The 18940-nt window shown below is 55.4% G+C and overlaps 1 protein-coding gene across 4 annotated transcripts in view; it reads left to right on the plus strand.

Annotated features, from left to right (window-relative positions):
- ABR (ABR activator of RhoGEF and GTPase) overlaps positions 1 to 18940 on the plus strand; it is a 188509-nt gene that overhangs the window by 119164 nt on the left and 50405 nt on the right. For all 4 annotated transcript variants that reach the window (XM_036267646.1, XM_036267648.1, XM_036267650.1 and 1 more), the window contains 6 exons: positions 2070 to 2255; positions 7437 to 7544; positions 10945 to 11005; positions 16015 to 16067; positions 16610 to 16750; positions 18498 to 18619. In XM_036267646.1, coding sequence (XP_036123539.1) covers positions 2070 to 2255; positions 7437 to 7544; positions 10945 to 11005; positions 16015 to 16067; positions 16610 to 16750; positions 18498 to 18619 — 671 coding nt within the window. The remainder of the gene's footprint in view (positions 1 to 2069; positions 2256 to 7436; positions 7545 to 10944; positions 11006 to 16014; positions 16068 to 16609; positions 16751 to 18497; positions 18620 to 18940) is intronic.

The following is an 18940-nucleotide window of genomic DNA, read 5'->3' on the forward strand; positions in this document are numbered from 1 at the left end:
AACCTCACATTGTTAGGCACTTAGCACATTATTTTTGAGGTGAGTAATAATAGTAGCAGCTAACGTTTTTTATTGCCTTCTGTGTACCAGGTACCTACTCGATATTTCATATAAATAATGGCTTTTCATCTTCCCATCAGTGTTCTTGAGAAGGTAATATTATCCCAGTTTTATAAATGAGGCTGCTAAAGCCCAGAGATGCTAAGGGCCTTGCCCACAGCTATTAAGTGGGAGAGTTGAAACTCAGACCCACACTGCCTGGCTTGCACCCTCATCCTTCTTCCCCAGCAAAGAGCTGGACTGGACATTCAGGGTTTGTTGGTTTCAGCACTGAGAGGGTCAGAAGCAGGCCTTCTGCTTTTTCTTGTTTTTTTCATCATGTCTGGACGTTTTTAGAGCTGGGAGGACGAGGGAGCCAGAAGTTGGAGAACTGCCGGGTGTTTGAGTAGATGGGACTTCCTCTTGTGATCATACTTGGGCTCTGCCACCGTCGGGGTGAGACGATGGGAGGATGGAGTGAAGCTTGGCTGGGAGTGTGGCTGCTGTGGCCGCTGGAGCTGGCGGTCACCTCTCAGAGTGCTCCAGGGACAACTGCGGGCCCCCTCAGTGTGGGTGCTCCCTCCAGTCCAGCACTGAGTGGCCTGCTTCCTGCTAGAATGCTCATCTTGTTGAAAAGCTCACTACCTAACCCTGTGACAGTGGGGACAGCTCCAGGGAGTCTACGCTTGCCCTCATAACGTCCTGCTGTCCCTGGGTCTCCAGAGTGACCCAGACTTGGTCAGGGGCCTCTTTCTACACATCAGCCCTGTGTGTGACGTAGGCTTCTCTCTTCCAGTAAACATACCCGCCCTCGTAGCCTTCTCTCTGGGGCAGGTTTCCTGACCCTGTCTCCTAGAGGGCCTTTGGGGTACAGTGACCTTTGGGCTGAAGGAAGGTCAACCGAAAAGGAGCTCTTTATCCTTCAGGATCAGGTTTTTTTTTTTTTGGTTTCAGCTATGATTTTTAATACCTTTTTAGCCTGATTATAAAATGAATGTTTACTCATTTAAGGTGATTTAGAAAATACAGAAAATCACACTGAAGAAAAGCACCCATGCCCCAGCACCCTACAGTGCTACCGCTGGGTGTGAAGGTGATGTCTTCAGACCCCAGCCCTTGCTGGGGGACGGGCCTGAGCTATTGCCTGTCGTCTCACCCTCTCCACCTTCAGGCCGTGGAGCGTCAGAGATGACACATGGGTTTCATTTTGCACGTCAACCTTGGCATTGAGAGAGAGTCAGAGACCACAGCCAGGCTCAGTGAGGAAGATTATCGTGATCACTTAGCAGTGTCTGCCACAGGCACAGGAAGTGGGGCAGCGGCATGTGTGCCCCCTGTTCGCTGTCTCTGTGTCACGTGATGGGAACATGAAATATCAGTGCAGCTGAGACTGGTCTTGGGTCTCTTTAAGATTCTAGTCCCTACCCTGACCGGTGTGGCTCAGTGGACTGAGCGTCGTCCCATAGACTGAGAGGTCCCAGTTCGATTCCCGGTCAGGCACATGCTCGGGTTAAGGGCTTGATCCCCACTAGGGGGCGCGCAGGAGGCAGCCAGTTGATGTATCTCTCTCACATCAATGTTTTGTCTCTCCTTTCCTCTCTCTCTAAAAGAAGACTCTATTCCTAAGTCCTAGAGTCACGTTTTATTCACTGAAGTGCGACAAGAGAGCCGATTCCTGAGAGCGTAAGGCCATCGTGGAAGAAAGACTTAGATCCTATTAAACCAAAAAGCAAACCTAGTACAGGCTGGTGGCCGGGACCTCTTCTGGGGGTGAGGGGTGGGGAGGTGTGTGCTGGTTCCACCCCTTGGGCCTGGCAGGGCTGCTGGGCCAGACTCCAGCTGTCACGTTCCCCGTCCTCGCGCATTGGCGCCTGTGACCGCAGCTACTTGATCGGAACCACACACACTTCAGGGGCCCTGCCAACCTGGCCTCGTCTAGGCAGAACTCAGGCAGCAGGAAGGGCCAGTCAGTGCCCCGGGCCTGCTGACCCTGGTTCATGTGCCTGCTCTCTTTTCCTCCTCTCTGCCAGCCCATGAAACCCCTGAAGGCCACAGCCACCACCTCGCAGCCTGTGCTCACCATCCAGCAGATCGAGACCATCTTCTACAAGATCCAGGACATCTATGAAATCCACAAGGAGTTCTACGACAACCTCTGCCCCAAGGTGCAGCAGTGGGACAGCCAGGTCACCATGGGCCACCTCTTCCAGAAGCTGGTGAGTGTCCCGTGGTCGAGGGTCCTTACCCGGGGCCTCAGGGGAGCTGCGGGCGTGGGTAAGGACCAGACAGCGCCAGCCTGCTGGTCTCCTTGAAGGTTTCCGAGTCCTGGAGGAAAGCCTGGGCCTAGTGCCTGGACTTCCGGCCTCCCCTGGGAAGCCTAGAGTGTTCTAGGGATGCTGGAGACGGGCATAGGTGCTCCTGGCAGGACACTGTTTCTCTCCCCTGCTGGGTTTCAGGTCCCTCCGCTGGCTAAGGGGCATGTCCCCGGTGGATGGGCGGGGACTGCTCACCGGAGACCTCAGGCATTTGCCACACTTCAGCGCCATGTCGGAAGTGACGCCTGAAATGGAGCAATCATCTGAAGTGAAGCAATCGGTTGGGAGGTTGGGAGACTGTCAGCTGTCAGATCTGCTCCTAAGGCCCCGGAGCAGAAAGCACTGGGATCCCTGCCCGCCCCCCACTGCCGGGGAGGGAAGAGGCCGGAGGGGGTAGCCTTGATGTGGAGGCTTAGTGTTGGGAAAGGCTGACAGAGGTCTTCTAGTTCCCAGGGCTTCGGTGACACCTTCTCCCCTAGCTGTGTCCCCTGGAGGACCCTCAGGTCAGACCCACAGGGCACCCCACCTGGCTCTCCCCTGGGCTCTCCCAAGTGGGGAAGGGAGTCAGTGGCCATTGTTGTCAGGTGTGAATGGCGGGGGCAGGGAGCAGCACCTCTCCTCCCCCGCAGTGGTGGGGCTGGTTGGGTGCACAGGCTTCTACTTTCCTCGCACTGGGCAAAACTCCTGCTTGGCTACTCCAGGGCTTTGCACTCAGCATGTACAAAACTGGACTCATTGTCTGACGTTCTTGGCTCTTCTCCCAGCCTCTGCCTCAGTGGGTGCTGCCACCACCCCATCTTGCATCCTTCTGTGACTCCCTTAGGCTCACCTTTGCCCTCCCCCACCCCTCCCCCACTTTTACAACCCCTAGAGTCCACTTCTTTAATGCTCACGCCACCTGCTTCCGTCTACCAGTTCTGGGGCCCTCACCTGGGCCACGGCTGTAGCCTCATGAGTGCCTCCTGCCTCGGGCCCCCCCATCCACCCCCACATCTACCTGCCAGCTGGGGAGTTATCTAAACTCCTGACCAGGCCTCACTGCTGCCCTGCTTAAATCCCTTCCGTGGCTCCCTTGCCAGTTAATCGGGTGAAGACCAGGCTCCGAGGAATGGCTGAGGAGACCCTTCCGAGGCCACCCTCTGTCCACACCTGACCGCTGGCTGCTGCCTCTCCCACCCTCTGTGCCCCTGACACAGAACTTCCTGTTCTCAGTTCACACTGCAGGCACTGCTGACCTCTCTGTACTCGTGGCTCTGCTGCCTGAAATGTCCTTTCCCATCTCCTGGTCAGTACCCAGCTTAGAAGTGACCTCCTTGGAGAAGCCTTCCGCAGCCCCTACCGTTATCCCTCGGAGAACACTCTCCCCAAAACCATAAGCTCTTGGAAGGCAGATTGTATTTGCTTCATCATTAGCTCTCCAGAACCAGCCCAGTGAGAAATGAATGAATGAAGGAGGGAGGGAGGGAGGGCGGGCGTGAACGAGTACTCTGAGACTGGGGAGAACTTGGAAGGGCATTGAGGGAGACATGGCAGGGTGCGAGGTCTGTGTCCTGAGAGACCAGCAGTGTTGTAGGGACAAGCATAGCTTCTAGAACCCGGTCACAGCTGGGTGTGAATCTGGGTTCTGCCACAGATTAAACCTGTAACTTTAGGCAACTTACCCAACCTCTCTGTGACTTGGGTTCCTCATCTGTAAACATGACGATAATAAAAGTATCTATCTCATTGGATTCTTGTGAGGACTGCCTGAAAAGTGCCTGGAACATAGTAAATTAGTAAATATTCAATAGTTAGCCATTATCATGACTACTGTTGTTATTCTTACTGTTATTATTATTAATATTATTAGGAAGAGGCACCCCAGAGGGTGTTCTTGCAAGGGAATTCCACGCTACTGGTTCTGGCAGCCCTAGAGTACTCGCCCCAGTTCAGGGATGGTGAACACCAGTCTTCACTCTGGCCTGGTCCCCGGAACCTGAGCTGATTGGCTTGGGGCAGCCTCTCTTCAGGAGGGCAGGAGAGACCAAACCAGAAGGTGGGAGGTACATACCCCAGAGGACAGTGGACAGGCTGTCTCTTTGTCACTTGGACCCTGCCGTCACCAGGGTCTCCCATTCTGGTCCCAGCTCCATGGGCCCGGTCATGAACGTGCTCCCCAACTTCCCTCCCCCAGCATCATGAACAGATCTGAAGCCCCTGGGGCTGTAGGCTCGGGAGGGCCCGGGTGAGCCGGGGCAAGCCAGGCATCTGGAGGCAGTTTCTTTTCCTCTGGTCTCCGGGTATTTGATTATCCATCACGGAGAGAAGGGAATTAGCATCTCTGCTGTTTGTTTTATGAGATCACCCCAGTGCTAAGCGGCTGTTTCCAAGCAACATCTACTTCCCAGTTAGCCTGGCAGCCAGGGCCTTGGGCCCTGTAGGTGAGGGTGTCTCGTGGGCGTGACAGTGTCTGGGATGGCCGGTGACTTCTGCATTCAGACCTTCTGCCTGGGCTCCTGTTTCTGGTTCACCTCCTGCTATAGTGGTTCTCAACCTGTGGGTCACGACCCCTTTGGGGGGTCGAACGACCCTTTCATAGGGGCCACCTAAGACATAACAGTAGCAAAATTACAGTTATGAAGTAGCAACGAAAATAATTTTATGGTTGGGGGTCACCACCACATGAGGAACTGCATTAAAGGGTCGCGGCATTAGGAAGGTTGAGGACCACTGCTTAGGCAGTGGGTTGGGAGGTATGTTCCAAACTGGGCATCCAGCCCTTACCTTTCTCGTGGGAAAGGGGACAGAAGAATGCATATCTGGAAGAAGAATAGCAGTGGTTTTCACTTGGGTTTAGGAAGCGACTGTCTAGCACACCCCCTGTAGCTTGGGACACCAGTGGGCCAGTAATTCCCCTGCAGAAGGAAACAAACTCCATTTCTTCCTGCCCCTCCCCAAGACTTTTTGTGGGTGAAAAGTCTGGCCTGCTTGGGCGCTTAGACCTGCATGGCTCTGACCTTGGCTTCTCCGCAAGCACCCGGTTCTCACCTTCCCTCTGGCTCTCCTGGCCCCACTGCTGGCTTCTTTGGGCTCTGTCTCTGCCCAGACTGCTCCAGATCCCTGGCATCACCTCTTTGGGTCCTTGAGGAGCACAAGGATTCTGCAAAAAATGGAGTGGTCCAGGGTAAGGCTCAGGGGCAGGCCACTGTCCCCAGAACTTTAGTGGGAGCCCCGAGGAAGCCCCGCAGCTGAACCTCCTTGCTTCGTCATTGGAAAAAACCTAAACCAGAAAATCTAGAGAATAATGTAGCTAACAACTGTTTGCTCACCTACCAGAATTAACAGATGTGAAGCTCTGAAGATACAGGGCAGACCTTTTTTTTTGATCCTTACCCAAGGATATTTTTTTTTAATTGATTTTTAGAAAGAGAGGAATTGAAGGAGAGAGAGAGAGAGAGAGAGAGAGAGAGAACGTTGATGTAGGAGAAACACTGATGGATTGCCTCCCATACATGCCCTGAACAGGGACCGAACCCACAATTAGGTGTGTGCACTGTCCGAGAATCAAACCTGCAACCCTTTGGTACATGGGATGATGCTCCATGCCACCCGGCCAGGGCTATGGCAGAACTCTTCAAGAAAGTAAAGCATTACAGATGATGCGCAGTCTCCCTTCCCCTCTCTTCTCGCCCTTCCCTTCAACCTACAAGCAGCTGCCTTTTTGTGGGTAGCCTTCTAGGCTGCAGTTTGTGTTTTTAGTGCATATCTATATCTTTTTATGGCATTGCATGTACTTTTTCAATGGACGTAAGTATAGATATCATCCTTTATTTTGCAGTCCAATCAACATTTGTTTTTAAACTTGCTGGTGTTGCTGCTCAGGCAGTGGGATGGGAGGGTAGTGTTTCAACCTGGGCGTCCAGCCTTTATCCTTCTCGTGGGAAAGGGGACAGGAGGGTGCATTAGTACCTTTGTCGGGGTACTAATTTACACCCCCACAAGCAATCTGTAAAAGTTTCTGTTTCCCCCATTCTTTTTGTTGTTGTTGTTAATCCTCTTCCAAGGATATTTTTCCATTGATTTTTAGGCAGAGTGGAAGGGAGGGAAGGGGAGAGAGAAACATTAATGGGAGAGAGACACATCGATTGGTTGCCTCCCGCAAGACCCTGAACAGGCATGTGCCCATGACTGGAAATTGAACCCGAGACCCTTTGGTCCGCAGGACGACACTTTAACGGCTGAGCCAAACCGGCCAGGGCTATTTTCCCACATTCTTGATATCATCAGACTTCTAAATTTTGGCCAGATTGATGAGTATACAATAGCATTTTATTAGTGTGAATTCACATTTCCACCCTTTGCTCCCTTAAGAGGGAATGTATATGCACAACACAGAGAAAGCCTCCCATGAATATTTGAGGAATTGAGGGAATGTGCCTCAGTTTCCTCTTTTACAGAAAGGGATGTTGACACCTGTCCTGCCTCCCAGAGGACATAAGGCTCCATGTGGTCATGAATCATGAAAAGCGTTGTGTTAGGTTCGGAGTGACATGCAGATGTGGGGTGAGGCAGGGCCTCTGGCTCCTTGGAGGCTGAGGGAAGTGGAGACTGTGCCTTTAAATGCTGTGCCTCACACTTAGCATGGGGAATGGAGCACTGAGCAGACCACACCCGCACATGCCCACCCAACTCTTCCCTCTCCCTGCTGCGGTAATTCCAGGACGTGAAAGAGGTGTGAGACATGAAGGGGCCTCAGACCCTGAGAGACCTTGCCGATGCTAAATAAAGCCAAATGCTGCTGATGGATTGAATTTGTAGCATGCCAACAAAGGCCCTCTACCCTGTTCCCCCTAATCCCCAGTACCCTCTTGTTAACCTTATTGGCTGAGCTAGTTTCCATGGAAACTGTCAAGTTCAAAGGGATACCGTAGTATACTCATCCTGCCTTTCCCTTCTGTTCCCGACTAGCCCTTTGGAGCTCAGTTAGAGGTTCTGAATGCTAAGGGAGCTTCAGGTGCTCTGGTTAAACTTTCATCCATTCATTAATCCTCTCTCCCCACCCCACTCCTGCCCTCCTCTCTCTCTCCTCTCTCCTTCCTGCAGGCCAGCCAGCTTGGCGTGTACAAAGCATTTGTGGATAACTATAAAGTTGCTCTGGAGACAGCTGAGAAGTGCAGCCAGTCCAACAACCAATTCCAGAAGATCTCCGAGGTGTGCAGCTCCCTGCGCAGCCACCCCTGGGCTCTGGGGCTGCTCAGAGCCTTCCAGCCTTGGGGCCTCTCCTTTCCTGCTTCCCAGCTAGGGAAACACTTCCCCTGACGGGTAACACTTAGCCTGGCATTTGCTCTCCTGCACTTGACATTTTCCCTCTTCATGTAAGAACACCAGTTTGTTTGATTTAGTCATTCTGTCGTAGGTTATTCTGTGTTACAACAGAGGAGGCAAAGAAAGGAAAAGGAAAAAGGCAGTATTTCCCACACTGCAGTGACCTTGAGCAAGTCACTTCCCTTCTGCTGGCTTGTGTTTCTATAGCATGAGGTGTCTGGATTCCTCCAGCTCGTGCCACACTTGCTTGATGAGAACCAGGGAGGGACACTGTTTAAAATGCAAGTCCTTAGGCACCTTCCCTGGAGCGTCAATTCAGAAGGTTTGGGTGGGGCCCAGGACTCTATTTTTAATAAGCTTCCTGGGTGATTTTTACTATCAGGAAGATCTGCGGAAGGCTAGGTGGTCTCTTCAGATCCTTGCTATCCCACAAAAAGAGAGCACAGGGCCACTCATGTGGGGAAGAAGTCACAGACCCGCTAGTGGAAATATGCCTGTCTCCGCTGCTGCAGCTCTGCCTCCCCTCATGCTCCTCTGCAGGGCAGAGATGTGGCTCTGTCTGCCATCAGCATTCTGTCTCTCCAGGAAGGGGCAAGGTTGGGCTCTGGGGTCCTTGATAAACTTTGGAGAGGGAACTCAATCTGCAGTGTTGGAGGTCCTGCCTTACAGGCCCATCTGGACCCTTTTTTTTCTTCTTTTTATTTTTTTTTCCATTTTTTGTTCAGATAGAGTGGGAGGGAGAGAGAGAAAGAGAGAAACATTGACCTGAAAGGGACACATCGAGTGGTTGCCACCCGCATGACCAACCACGGCCAGGGACAAACTGCAACCGAGGTACATGCCCGTAGCGGGAACTGAACCCGGGTCTCTCCAGACCGCAGGCTGACACTCTAACTGCTGAGCCAAACCAGCCAGGGCCTTCTTTTTTTAAAAAAATGTTTTTTTATTGATTTTTTTGATAGAGACAGAGGAAGGGGGGGAGAGAGAGAGACATCAGTGTGAGAGAGACATCAATCGGCTGCCTCCTGCCTGCTCCCTACTGTGGATCGAGCCCACAACCTGGACATGTCCCCTGACTGGGAATCAAACTGTGACCTCTCAGTTCCTGAGACTACCCTCCATTCACTGAACCACACTGGCCGGGCTGGACCCTTTGCTTTCTTGTCTCAGCTCCGATGCTAGAAAAGTTGATGAGATGCAGCATAGTTTTCTTTTTAAATTTTTTTCTTTATTCATTTTGAGAGAGAGAGGAAGGAAGAAGGAGAGAGAGATAGAAACATCGATGAGAGAGATCAATTGGCCGACTCCTGCATGCCCTCCACTGGGGATCAGACCCACAACCTGGGCATATGCTCTGACTGGGAATCAAACTGGCGACCTTCTGGTGCATGGGCTGGCGCTCAACCACTGAGCCACACCGGCTGGGCTGGACCCTTTGCTTTCTTGTCTCGGCTCCAATGCTAGAAAAGTTGGTGAGATGCAGCATAGTTTTCATACCCAAGTTTGAAATTGGCCTGGAGGCAGCACAGGAGTCAGACGCAGGTAAAATGTCAACTTGACTACTGGTAAAAGCCAGATTGGAAGAATGTGGACTTGGATCTGTAGCCACATTGGGTTTTGTTTTTATTGATTTGTAAGAGGAAGTGAGAGGGAGAGAGAGAACATGGACTGGCTGCCTCCTGCATGCCCCCCCCGGGGATTCAGCCCACAACCTGGGCATGTGCCCTGACTGGGTGCATGGGGTCGACGCTCAACCACTGAGCCACAGCGGCTGGGCCACACTGGGCTTGTTGACACTTGGAAGCCCTCCACAGTCAAACACATCCACTAGGGGCAGAGAGAGGGGGCCAAGCGCGGTTCTCCTCCCAGCCCAGGGAGTAGGTGAGTCACCTCTGCCTCAGAGCGCGGACTGAGGAGTAGGGAAGTCCCTCTTTGTGGAGTCACAAGGCTGGAGAAATGGTGCTTCCCCGTCAAGGCTCCCAGTTCTCCTGGGAACCAACTGGATTCCCGTGATCTGTTCAGACAGGCCCGGCCATGGCTGCCTGGGTACTGGGTCCTTGGAGTCATGGCTGCCAGAGTAGGAGGGATTTCCTTTTAGCCTGGCCTGACTGTCCATTCTCTGTGGTCCGCAGAAACCCCTGCACTCATCCCTGAGCCCCTCAAAGCCTGCGGGTTCCGAGGGCAGAGCCAGGCCCGTGGCCTGCTGCCAGGTGGCCTCTCTCCCTGACTCACACGCTGCCACTTGATTACTGGAATTAGGCCCCTCTCCTCCACAGCGCAGCGGGGAGTGACTTCATACCTCTAGGCTGCACTGGAGGGGCACGGAGAAAATCTCCCCAAAGCTGGGAATCCAGACACCAGCCAGAGGCAGCCTTGAGGTGCTGAGTAACCCCCTTCCCCCCACTCCACCCCAAAACCCCAGGCTCGGTCACGGGGCGGGGGGGGGGGGTGTTATCTAGAAACGCTCGAGGCAGGATCCAGAAAGGGGAGCTCCTGCTGCCTGGCATTTCCTCCCTCCCAGGCAGAGCAGGCAGTGTCACCTGGGTACCCGACCTTGGCCTCACCTCACCCGCCTTCCCACCACCAGCACCCCCTTGGGTCCCCTCTGCACTCAGCCGGCATAGCGAGGATTGCATTACAGCTCCAGTTACAGGCCGCACTGGTCCGATAGCGAGGGCTGGACCTGGACCTCTCTCACTAGGCAGATAAAGGTTTGGATCAGATAAGGTGCCCTGGAGTCTGTTTCCAGCACTCACTACCTGGTCACTTTGCATGGGATCCTGGAGGGTGTTGGCTCTTCCTTCCTTACAGTTTCCTGTCTGAGTCCTGGTACCGGCTCCAGAGGGTGGGGAGTGTCAGGTGGGGCTGAGGGCTGGGTGAGTCTCCCCTTAAGGGTAGGATGTGCTCGGACTGCCCTGTGGAACCCAGCCTCTTGGTCTCAGGTGCTTCCCTCTGTCCTGTGCAGGTGTGTGGAACCCCTCCTTCCTTATCCCAAGGGCTGCTCATGCCCCCAGGATCAGCTGGGACACCTGCTGCTTGTCCAGTCAAACCCTGTGTGTCCTGGGCTGAGCACAGACCCTTAAGTAGTGGCTGCTGCTGGGGGGTGGGGGGGCCTGCTCTTGTCACTGTTCATTCTCTAGAGGTTGCAGGGGAGGGGCTTTAGGGGCAGGTCTGAGGAGCACCATTGTCGAAGTCCTGCGCCTGCTGCCGGACCCCGCAGGGCTCCCAAGGAGGTGGGCAGGCTCGAGTGCAGGCCAGGTAGTGATTCCTCTCCTCTGTTTGGCAGGAACTCAAAGTGAAAGGTCCCAAGGACTCCAAGGACAGCCACACGTCAGTCACTATGGAAGGTACGTTGTGGGGACAGGCTAGATAGCAGTCACCTTCCTTTGTCTGCCTTTGTGGACTACAGTGCCCTGCTTGTGTGAGCGTGTGCATGTGAGCGTGTGCGTGTGTGAGCGCATGCATGAGGAATCAGCCTCTGTCCCTAGGCAGCCAGCCAGCTACAAACGTGCTCCTCCTTAGGATGCTAGCAGGCAGCTAGCTCCCCTCCTCCTCCCTCCTCCCTCCTCCCGCTTCTCTCCATCCTGCCTCCCTCTCCTCCCTTCCCCTCCCCTCCCCTCCCTCCCCCCCCCCTTGCTAGAGGAGCACTCAAAAGCGGCTGCTTGATGCTGGAGGCTGTGCAGCAGCAGCAGCATGCAAGGTGGCTGAGTGGCTGGGCTGCTGATGGGAGCCAGGAAGCGATGGCCACATGCTGCTGCCGCGGGGACAGAGACTGCCATGGAAATTCTCCTCATCATTCGCTTCTGCTGTAACTGCACCTATGGTAACCCAGGCTCCCTCTCCCGGGAGGTGGTGTATCTTCCCGCCTCGGAGTGCTGGCTGGAGTGGGCTTAAATGTGGCTGCCAAGGTTTGGGGGGCAGCAGGGAAGGGAGGCACAAGTGGCTGGATCTGCATTTCCCCCACTCCGGCCAGCGTCCAGCATGAAATTGCAGTCTGGGGGTTACTCGGGGCAGGGATGGCTTAGAAAAGGAGGGACGAGGCTAGAAGGGTCCAGGTACCCCCCAGGATCTGTATGGAATTGGTGGCTTAGCTTGAGAGGCTGTGGGCGACTTCCTGGAGAGGCTGTTAAGGACAGAAAGTGACAAGACTACCTGCAGGCGTGGCAACCTGGGGCTGGAAGAGGGGTCAGCAGGGGCCAGTCGGAGAGTGACAGGTGGTCTGGACAGCAGTGTCCTGGACGGGGAGGGCGCCAGTTCCTGCTGGAGTGAGAAGTTGGGAGTTTCTTTGTTTCGGGGGAGAGGAGAGGAGGCTGAGCGGCCAGGGTATTGTGTGCTCAGAGCGCACATGCTGCCGGCAAGACATTCTCTGTGCTCCCCTCTCAGAACAGCAGCGGCTGGGGAGCCGGGAGGAGTGGGCTGCCTGAGGGTGTGTTTCCAGCCACCGGACACCCTGGAGCTGAGGTCTTGGCACTTGGTGCGGAGGGTGGGCAGGGAATGCTGGTGGGAGAGGGGGCGTGGCCGTGTGCCGAGTTGTGAAGGTCACACACCCACCATACAGGGGAAGGGATCGGAGCATCCTCTTTGTATTCCCTCAGCCAGGGGTCCTGGGACAGGCACATGCTGTCAGCCAGGCTCTCGTTCAAAGGAGGCTGGAGTAGGCCTAGGCAGGGAGGTGTCTGGAAGCTGGTGGGCCCTGCTCTCTGAGGCCAGAGTTGCCCTAGGCTGCCTTTGGCAGGGACATGAGGGGTCAAGTGTTACCTTTGGGCCCCTGTGTGTTCGAGTGGCAGGCGGCTGGCCCTGTCTCTCCCCTCCCACCAGGCGTTTTGTCTCTGCACCCTTCCCAGTCACTTTGCTTTCCCATCTCCGTGGTAACCTGGAGCTCCTTGTCAAAGCCTGAACCGAGGGGGGCAGTTGCTGGAGGAGAGATGATGGGGTTCCTCGGCTATTCCTCGGGGTTTCCGCCACTGTGCCAGAGGGCCTGCTGCCCCTCACCTCCGGCTGTCCTGTGTCAAAGACCGCTCATGATGGAGGTAACCCCTGAGGCAGGCCCTCTCCAGCTGCCCCAGCTGGACAGCTGTGGGGACTCAAGTCACTAGGCAGAAGCTGCCCTGCGCTCCTGCCCCTGAGCTCAGATTCTGACAGGCTGGGGTCAGGAGGAAAGCTGGACTTGAACTAGCCTGTTGGCAGATCAGAGGGAAAATGCTGTTTTGATCTGGCCTGGGAGTTGGACAGGTCTCAACTCTGTCTCCCTGAAAAGGAGGGTGTGAGCCCTTTGCTTCCTCTTCCCCGCCCAAAGGAAGCTTAGTCTTCGTGAAACAGGCCTGGGACATGTATTTTAGGGTTTCTTTGGTCCCTTCTGCTGTCTGTGTAGTCAGCTTCCAAGTGGGGAGTGAAGAGTGAATGAGCCCTGGCTGATCACACTGTTCAGAATCTTCTCAGTCCCTCGCAGGGGTGCTGGTTCTGAGGGCCCCCTCGAGGTTGTGCACCTTGGGGTTCGCTCTGGAGTTGTCTGCCTTCATGATGATTTTCTGAGCTCTGCAGGGCTCCATGCCCGGTGCTGTGGGGGGTGTGAAGGGAGGTCACGAGTGACCCAGGCACCTGAGGAGGGGACTCACCTTGGCAATAGGAGAGGTCGGCTCACCCAGTGCTTCCCAGCAAATCTTTCCAAGAGCAGGTTACATAACTCCGCTGTGCCTCAGGGAAGTTTCCTCACCTGTGAGATGGGGCCAGCAGTAATTACTTCCTTTTTCAATCAGAGGAAAGAATGCACTTAAGACAGTACCGTGGGCCCCAGCAAGTACCCAGCAAACCAGAGAGAGGCCAGCTTATTCATGTCAGGGGTCTGAATTTTAGGCACTGTGGGTATTGTTTGCAAAAGTCCTGGTCAGGGAAAGCTTCCTGGAGGAGGGGGAGAGACAGGTGTGGCAACTTGGTGAACACATGGTGAGGAGTAGGGAGAAGCAGGGACAGGCAGCAGTGGAACAGGTAAAGGGGGAACGGGGGCTCTTAGCCCTGCATTCCCAGGGGGAGCAGGCATGAGGAGCCACGGGCAGCACGAACATTAGGGTGCTCTTCCTCCCCTGGTTCCTTCCATATGTGACTGTCCCCAGGGCCCTCTCCCTTCACTTTCTCTCCCCTCACTTCCTCCCAGCAGCCCCCCCACCACCGGGGCTGAGGTGCAGGACTCCTTCCTCAGCCCCAGTCAGGTGGACTTTGGAGGTGACTGCAGGCATATTAATAACCCCTGTGAAACCCAACCCACCAGGTGTACAGACCTCAGAGCTTAGTCAGAAACCTCTGCCTCCTGGGCCGCAGAAGAGGGGCCGAGGGAGCTGACGCTGCAGGATCAGCTTTCCCGGAGCACACTGGGGGCCGCCTGAGCAGGTGTCCACTGAACTCGCTCTTCCTCGTAGATCTCTGGGGTTCTCAGGGTGTGACTTTTCCCCAAGATGAGCTAAGCCACAGGTGGATACCCTAAACAGCCTCAGAACTGGGTCACCTCTGGGCTGATAACTGGGCTCTCCCCTCACAGTCTCAGAATACCCTAAGTCTGGGCCTAGTCCATGGCGAGGGGCTCTAGAAAATGCCAATTAAGAAAGGGCTAGCTTGGCTGGTGTGGCTTAGTGGATTGAGCGTCCACCTGTGGACTCAGATCCCCGGTCAGGGCACATGCCTGGGTTGCGGGCTCGATCCCCAGTAGGGGGCATGCAGGAGGCGGCCAATCCATGTTTCTCTCTCACATCGATGTTTCTGTCTGTCTCTCTCTTAAAAAGTCAATAAAACATTTTTTTTAAAAGGGCTACAAATTAGTCATAGGAAGTATGTTTGCATAGCGGTTTTCGGTCATTCCTATATCAGAATCAGCAAAGGAGCTTTTTTAAAATGCTGAGCTCTGGCCAGTGTGGCTCAGTTGGTTGGAGCATCGTCTCGATTGGAGCAGGCTCGATTCCCAGTCAGGGCACATACCCAGGTTGTGGGTTTAATCCCCAGTCAGGATATCTCTCCCTCACATTGATGTTTCTCTCTCCCTCCCTCCCTCCCTCTCACCCTAAAATTAATAACAACGTATCCTCGGGTGAGGATTTAAAAAATGCTGATACCCAGGTTCCACCTGGCAGAGTTTGGGATTCCGTCTGTCTCGATGAGGAGAGGAGGGCCAGGCAGCTGTGTCTTGTACGAGCTCCCCAGTGATTCTAACGGACAGCCAAGCAAAGACTGCAGATAGTCATGGTGCACCGCTGGGACCGCGGCCTCCGCAGCCAGCAGGTTGTTCCCAGGATCTGCTGAGCAGTGCACAGGGTATTTCTTTCTAGGGCTTCGGGGCACTCTCGGGGTTTGGGGCATGACTAGGGCATGAGTGTCAGCTCTGATACCTGCCACAGCCTGGTCCTGTGGGACACCCAATCTAGGGTTCTCCCCAGGCCAACATCCTGCCTTGTTCCTCCTATGGCAGGAGGACAGAGGTCATGAGCCCATGACCAGAGGCGTCCAGGTGCAGGACTGAGGCGGAACCGCCCCTGCCGGAGAGGCAGGACACAGCCGCTTGCAGGCAGCTCTGTTTGGAAGTATTGGTCGGCCAGCTGCTGCTTCCACCTGTCTCTGCTGAATCCCAGCAATCTTCATTTGCTGTCCTGGTCACCAAGGGGTGTGGCGGACAGGCACCCCGCTGAGCTTGCATTTCCCCGCTCTTCAGGGCTCCCAGAGCCCCACTTGCATTCTTTCGGGAAATCTTTGCCCCTCAGCTGCCACTGGTTAGATGGCAGGGCCTTTCTGCGGAGAGCTGGCCTGCCTCCCTCAGCCTGCCCTGTTTTATCCGGGGGTTTGAGGGCGCGGAGAGGGGTCTCCTCACGGAGGGGAGGCTGACTGTGTGGGTCAGGAGGAAGCCTGCGAGCTCCAGCTGGCAGTGCCGGGCGCTGGGCCAGAGGAGGATGAGGGTGACCGGGCCTGGGGGAGCTGGAAAAACAGCGTGTCTCCTTCCCACACTCCGGGGTCCTAGGCGTGACCCTGAATGTGCTGGAGCTCTACAGGGTAAGGCTAGACACAGCTGTTCGATTCCGGGTGGAGGTACCGAGGAGCAGGGCAGGGCAGGGCTAGAGTCGGCCCTGGAAGAGGTCACATCTGGTGGGAGGGGGCCCGGGCTGCCCGGGCTGTGTGTCTGTCTGTTAGCGGTCTGGCCTGCCCTGGGGTGAGAATGGAGGTGCAGGTTGCTATGGAACCCGCCTGTGTGGGAGGGTGTCCTGCCGGTGGGTGTCTGAGCCAGGGAGTGAGGCAGGTCGAGGGACGAGGCTGGCTCCCTGAGGTCTGAAGCTGCTCCTGTATTTCATCTGTCCTGTCTCCTCCCTGCCTCCCCCAACAGCTCTGCTCTACAAGCCCATCGACCGAGTCACCAGGAGCACCCTGGTCCTGCACGTGAGTGTCAGCCCCTGCATGGCCGGGCCGGGGGTCCCATGGGAGACTGAGCCAGGGTGGGCAGGGGCTGGACCACCGAGAGCAGCCTATTTAGGAAACTGGGTGCAAGGTCCCCGGGCCCCCAGTGTGCCTGCCTGGCCTGTAATAACCATGCCAACGGGACCAGAGCCTAAATATAGCTGGGCTACTAAGCCGGACATTTGACCAAATGCTCCCTATCCCTTGCCTAATGGTTTCCATGGTCCTTGGAGCAGCTGTGGGGTGGGTAGATGGGTGCCCCTCCCAGCTGCTTGGTGAGATGAGACTCCACCTGGCTCCCCCACGCCCCAGGGCGGAGAGGACTGACTTCAGCAGAAGTAAAGGGGCAGCTCTGCCTTCCCCTTGCTGCCCTGAGGTCAGCCCGGATTGTGCAGGCATGACCAGGTTAGAGCGTGGATCCCTGCGTACCTCCCCTCAGTCTTTCAGTGAGAACTGAGTGCTCCCCACTGTCTTCTCATTAAGCCCCAGAGCTCCCCTCAACTCACCACCCCAACCCTCTCCAGGACCTGCTGAAGCACACACCCGTGGACCACCCAGACTACCCACTACTTCAGGATGCCCTCCGTATCTCCCAGAACTTCCTGTCCAGCATCAATGAGGACATCGACCCCCGCCGGACTGCCGTCACAACCCCCAAAGGGGAGGTGAGCTCAGGACCCGGCACCCCAGACCACCATCCCTGCTCTCCTACACGCCCAGGCAGGCTGCCCTGTGCCCCACTGTGCCCTGTCCCTCTCCAGCCCTGATCCCTCGTTCCCAGCCAAGGAGAGGCCTTCAGGCTCTGGGCTGACAGCTTGAAGTCCAGTGTCTCATTAATCTTCACAATCCTCCACTGCAGCAGAAGAGGAAACAGACCTGGGGAGTCTCTCCAGGTCTGGCACAAGAGCTCTTGGCCATGAGTGTCAGAACTGGATTCTTTAGCTGGGGCTCTGTCTGCAAGCCCCATGCACTGTCCCCCATACCAGGGACTTGGGGGGCTCTGGCTATTTCATTCTTAAATGCACCCCCCCACACACATAAGTAGTATGATGTCCTCAGGAACTCCTGGAAGGTAATGGCTCAGTCTGAGGGAGCTCAGGGAGTCGGAGGGAATGAGAGCTTGAGCTGCCTTTGATCAGCCTGCATGAGCAGGTGGGAGACGCTAGGAAGTGAGCCCATGACAGGAAAGGTGGGAGGGTAGCTGAGGCCGCAAGGTCACTGGACTGTCCCAGGTGGGCGCCTGGATGTGGCACAGCAGCTGCAGTTCCCTGGAGGCCCTTCTTGGTGAAAGGGTGGGGGTGCCCCAGTGAAGGCTAGTCATTTGCAGAACCAGAGAGACGGTTTATGGCACGGGTCAGCCGCCTGGCCCACATACAGGGCTTCCTGTGCAGGAGAGGTAATTAAGTGGTGTTTAGGAGTGCAGTCTGGCTGGGTTTATGCTCCTTTGTTACATTTATGAGTCCCCAGTGTCTCCTGGGGAGGGCAGTAATGAGGGACAGGATCTAGAGGGTGACTAATGGGCAGGGAGAGCTGTCCCTGCGTGCGGCTCCCAGCCCTGCTTCGCAAACCCTGTGTTTGACCGGGGGTAGCTGAACGCTCGCCAGAGGGCTCCCCGTGCTGTCGGTTTCAGGTCGTTTCAATGGTGCACTTTCAACATGCTCACCACACAGTGTAGCATATGTAGCTCACCTGGTGTGTAATGCAAGGAAGGCTGGGACAGATTGTGACAGCCCCGGGGTTCCGCTGCCCCTGAGGGCGGCAGGGAGGAAACCGGAAGTTCCGCGTGGAGCAGGGTTCTTGACCATCCGGCACCCAGGTTAGAGGTGGCTGCAGGTCCTGAGGGCACAGCTACAGCCCACAGAGGGTAACCTGGGGCCTCCCATCCATCTGGGGGTGGTTGACTCAGAGGTAGCATCAATGGGCCTGAGAAGGTCTGCAGGTGGGGTTGAACTGAAATTGGAAGAACTTCTTAGGTAAAGGGGTGAGGTGTTCATGCTCCAGGGTAGAGGAACCAAGTCATCCTGAGCTAGGGTCCCCCGGGTGGGAGCTGTTGAGAGCTGCGGGAAAGTGTAAAGCTACCCTGTGCTGACCACACAAGATGTGCCGGGCACTGGGCCTTCCGCACATACCATCTTGATGACTCCTTCCTTGTGGGCAGACATCGTTATCCTCAGTTTAACTGGGATTAAGAGAGGTCAGGGAACTTGCCCAAGATCACAGCTGGGAAGTGGCAGAGTCTAGATTCAAGCCGATGTCCCTGTGACCCCAAAGCCAGCAAGCACTCTTAACCACCAGGCGCTACGGCCCCTCCCTGCAGCCCACACCTCTCAACTGGATGGTGCCCCTAGCTCAGGCTGTGACCTGGGTTCGACTCCCCCTGAGCAGGCCGGGTGGGTGTGCCGTCTCCCTCAGACGCGGCAGCTGGTGAAGGACGGCTTCCTGGTGGAAGTGTCGGAGGGCTCCCGGAAGCTGCGGCACGTCTTCCTGTTTACAGATGTCCTACTGTGCGCCAAGCTCAAGAAGACATCTGCAGGGTGAGTCTGCGGGAGTCCAGGGTGCAGAGTTGGGGAGGAACTAGACCCTACCCCCTGTGGAACCCCTTAGCAGCCTGGGGCAATCTGCATATCTTTTTCCTTTTTAAAAACATATTAATTAATTGTCTTTTACTGCATAGCTTTTTTCCAAAAATAAATTACGTTTTTAATTATAGAGATAATATAACCAAATCACAGGCCCCGAAAACCATCACCCGTTCAGACATAAGCATCAGTCTCCTGCTGCGATATTTCCTTCCAGTTTTTTAATGCTCTTATGTTTTTCAGATCCTGGTAATCAGAGTGAATACCCAATTTGGG

Source organism: Molossus molossus, unplaced genomic scaffold (assembly GCF_014108415.1).
Source record: "Molossus molossus isolate mMolMol1 unplaced genomic scaffold, mMolMol1.p scaffold_m16_p_19, whole genome shotgun sequence".
Classification (NCBI taxonomy): domain Eukaryota; kingdom Metazoa; phylum Chordata; class Mammalia; order Chiroptera; family Molossidae; genus Molossus; species Molossus molossus.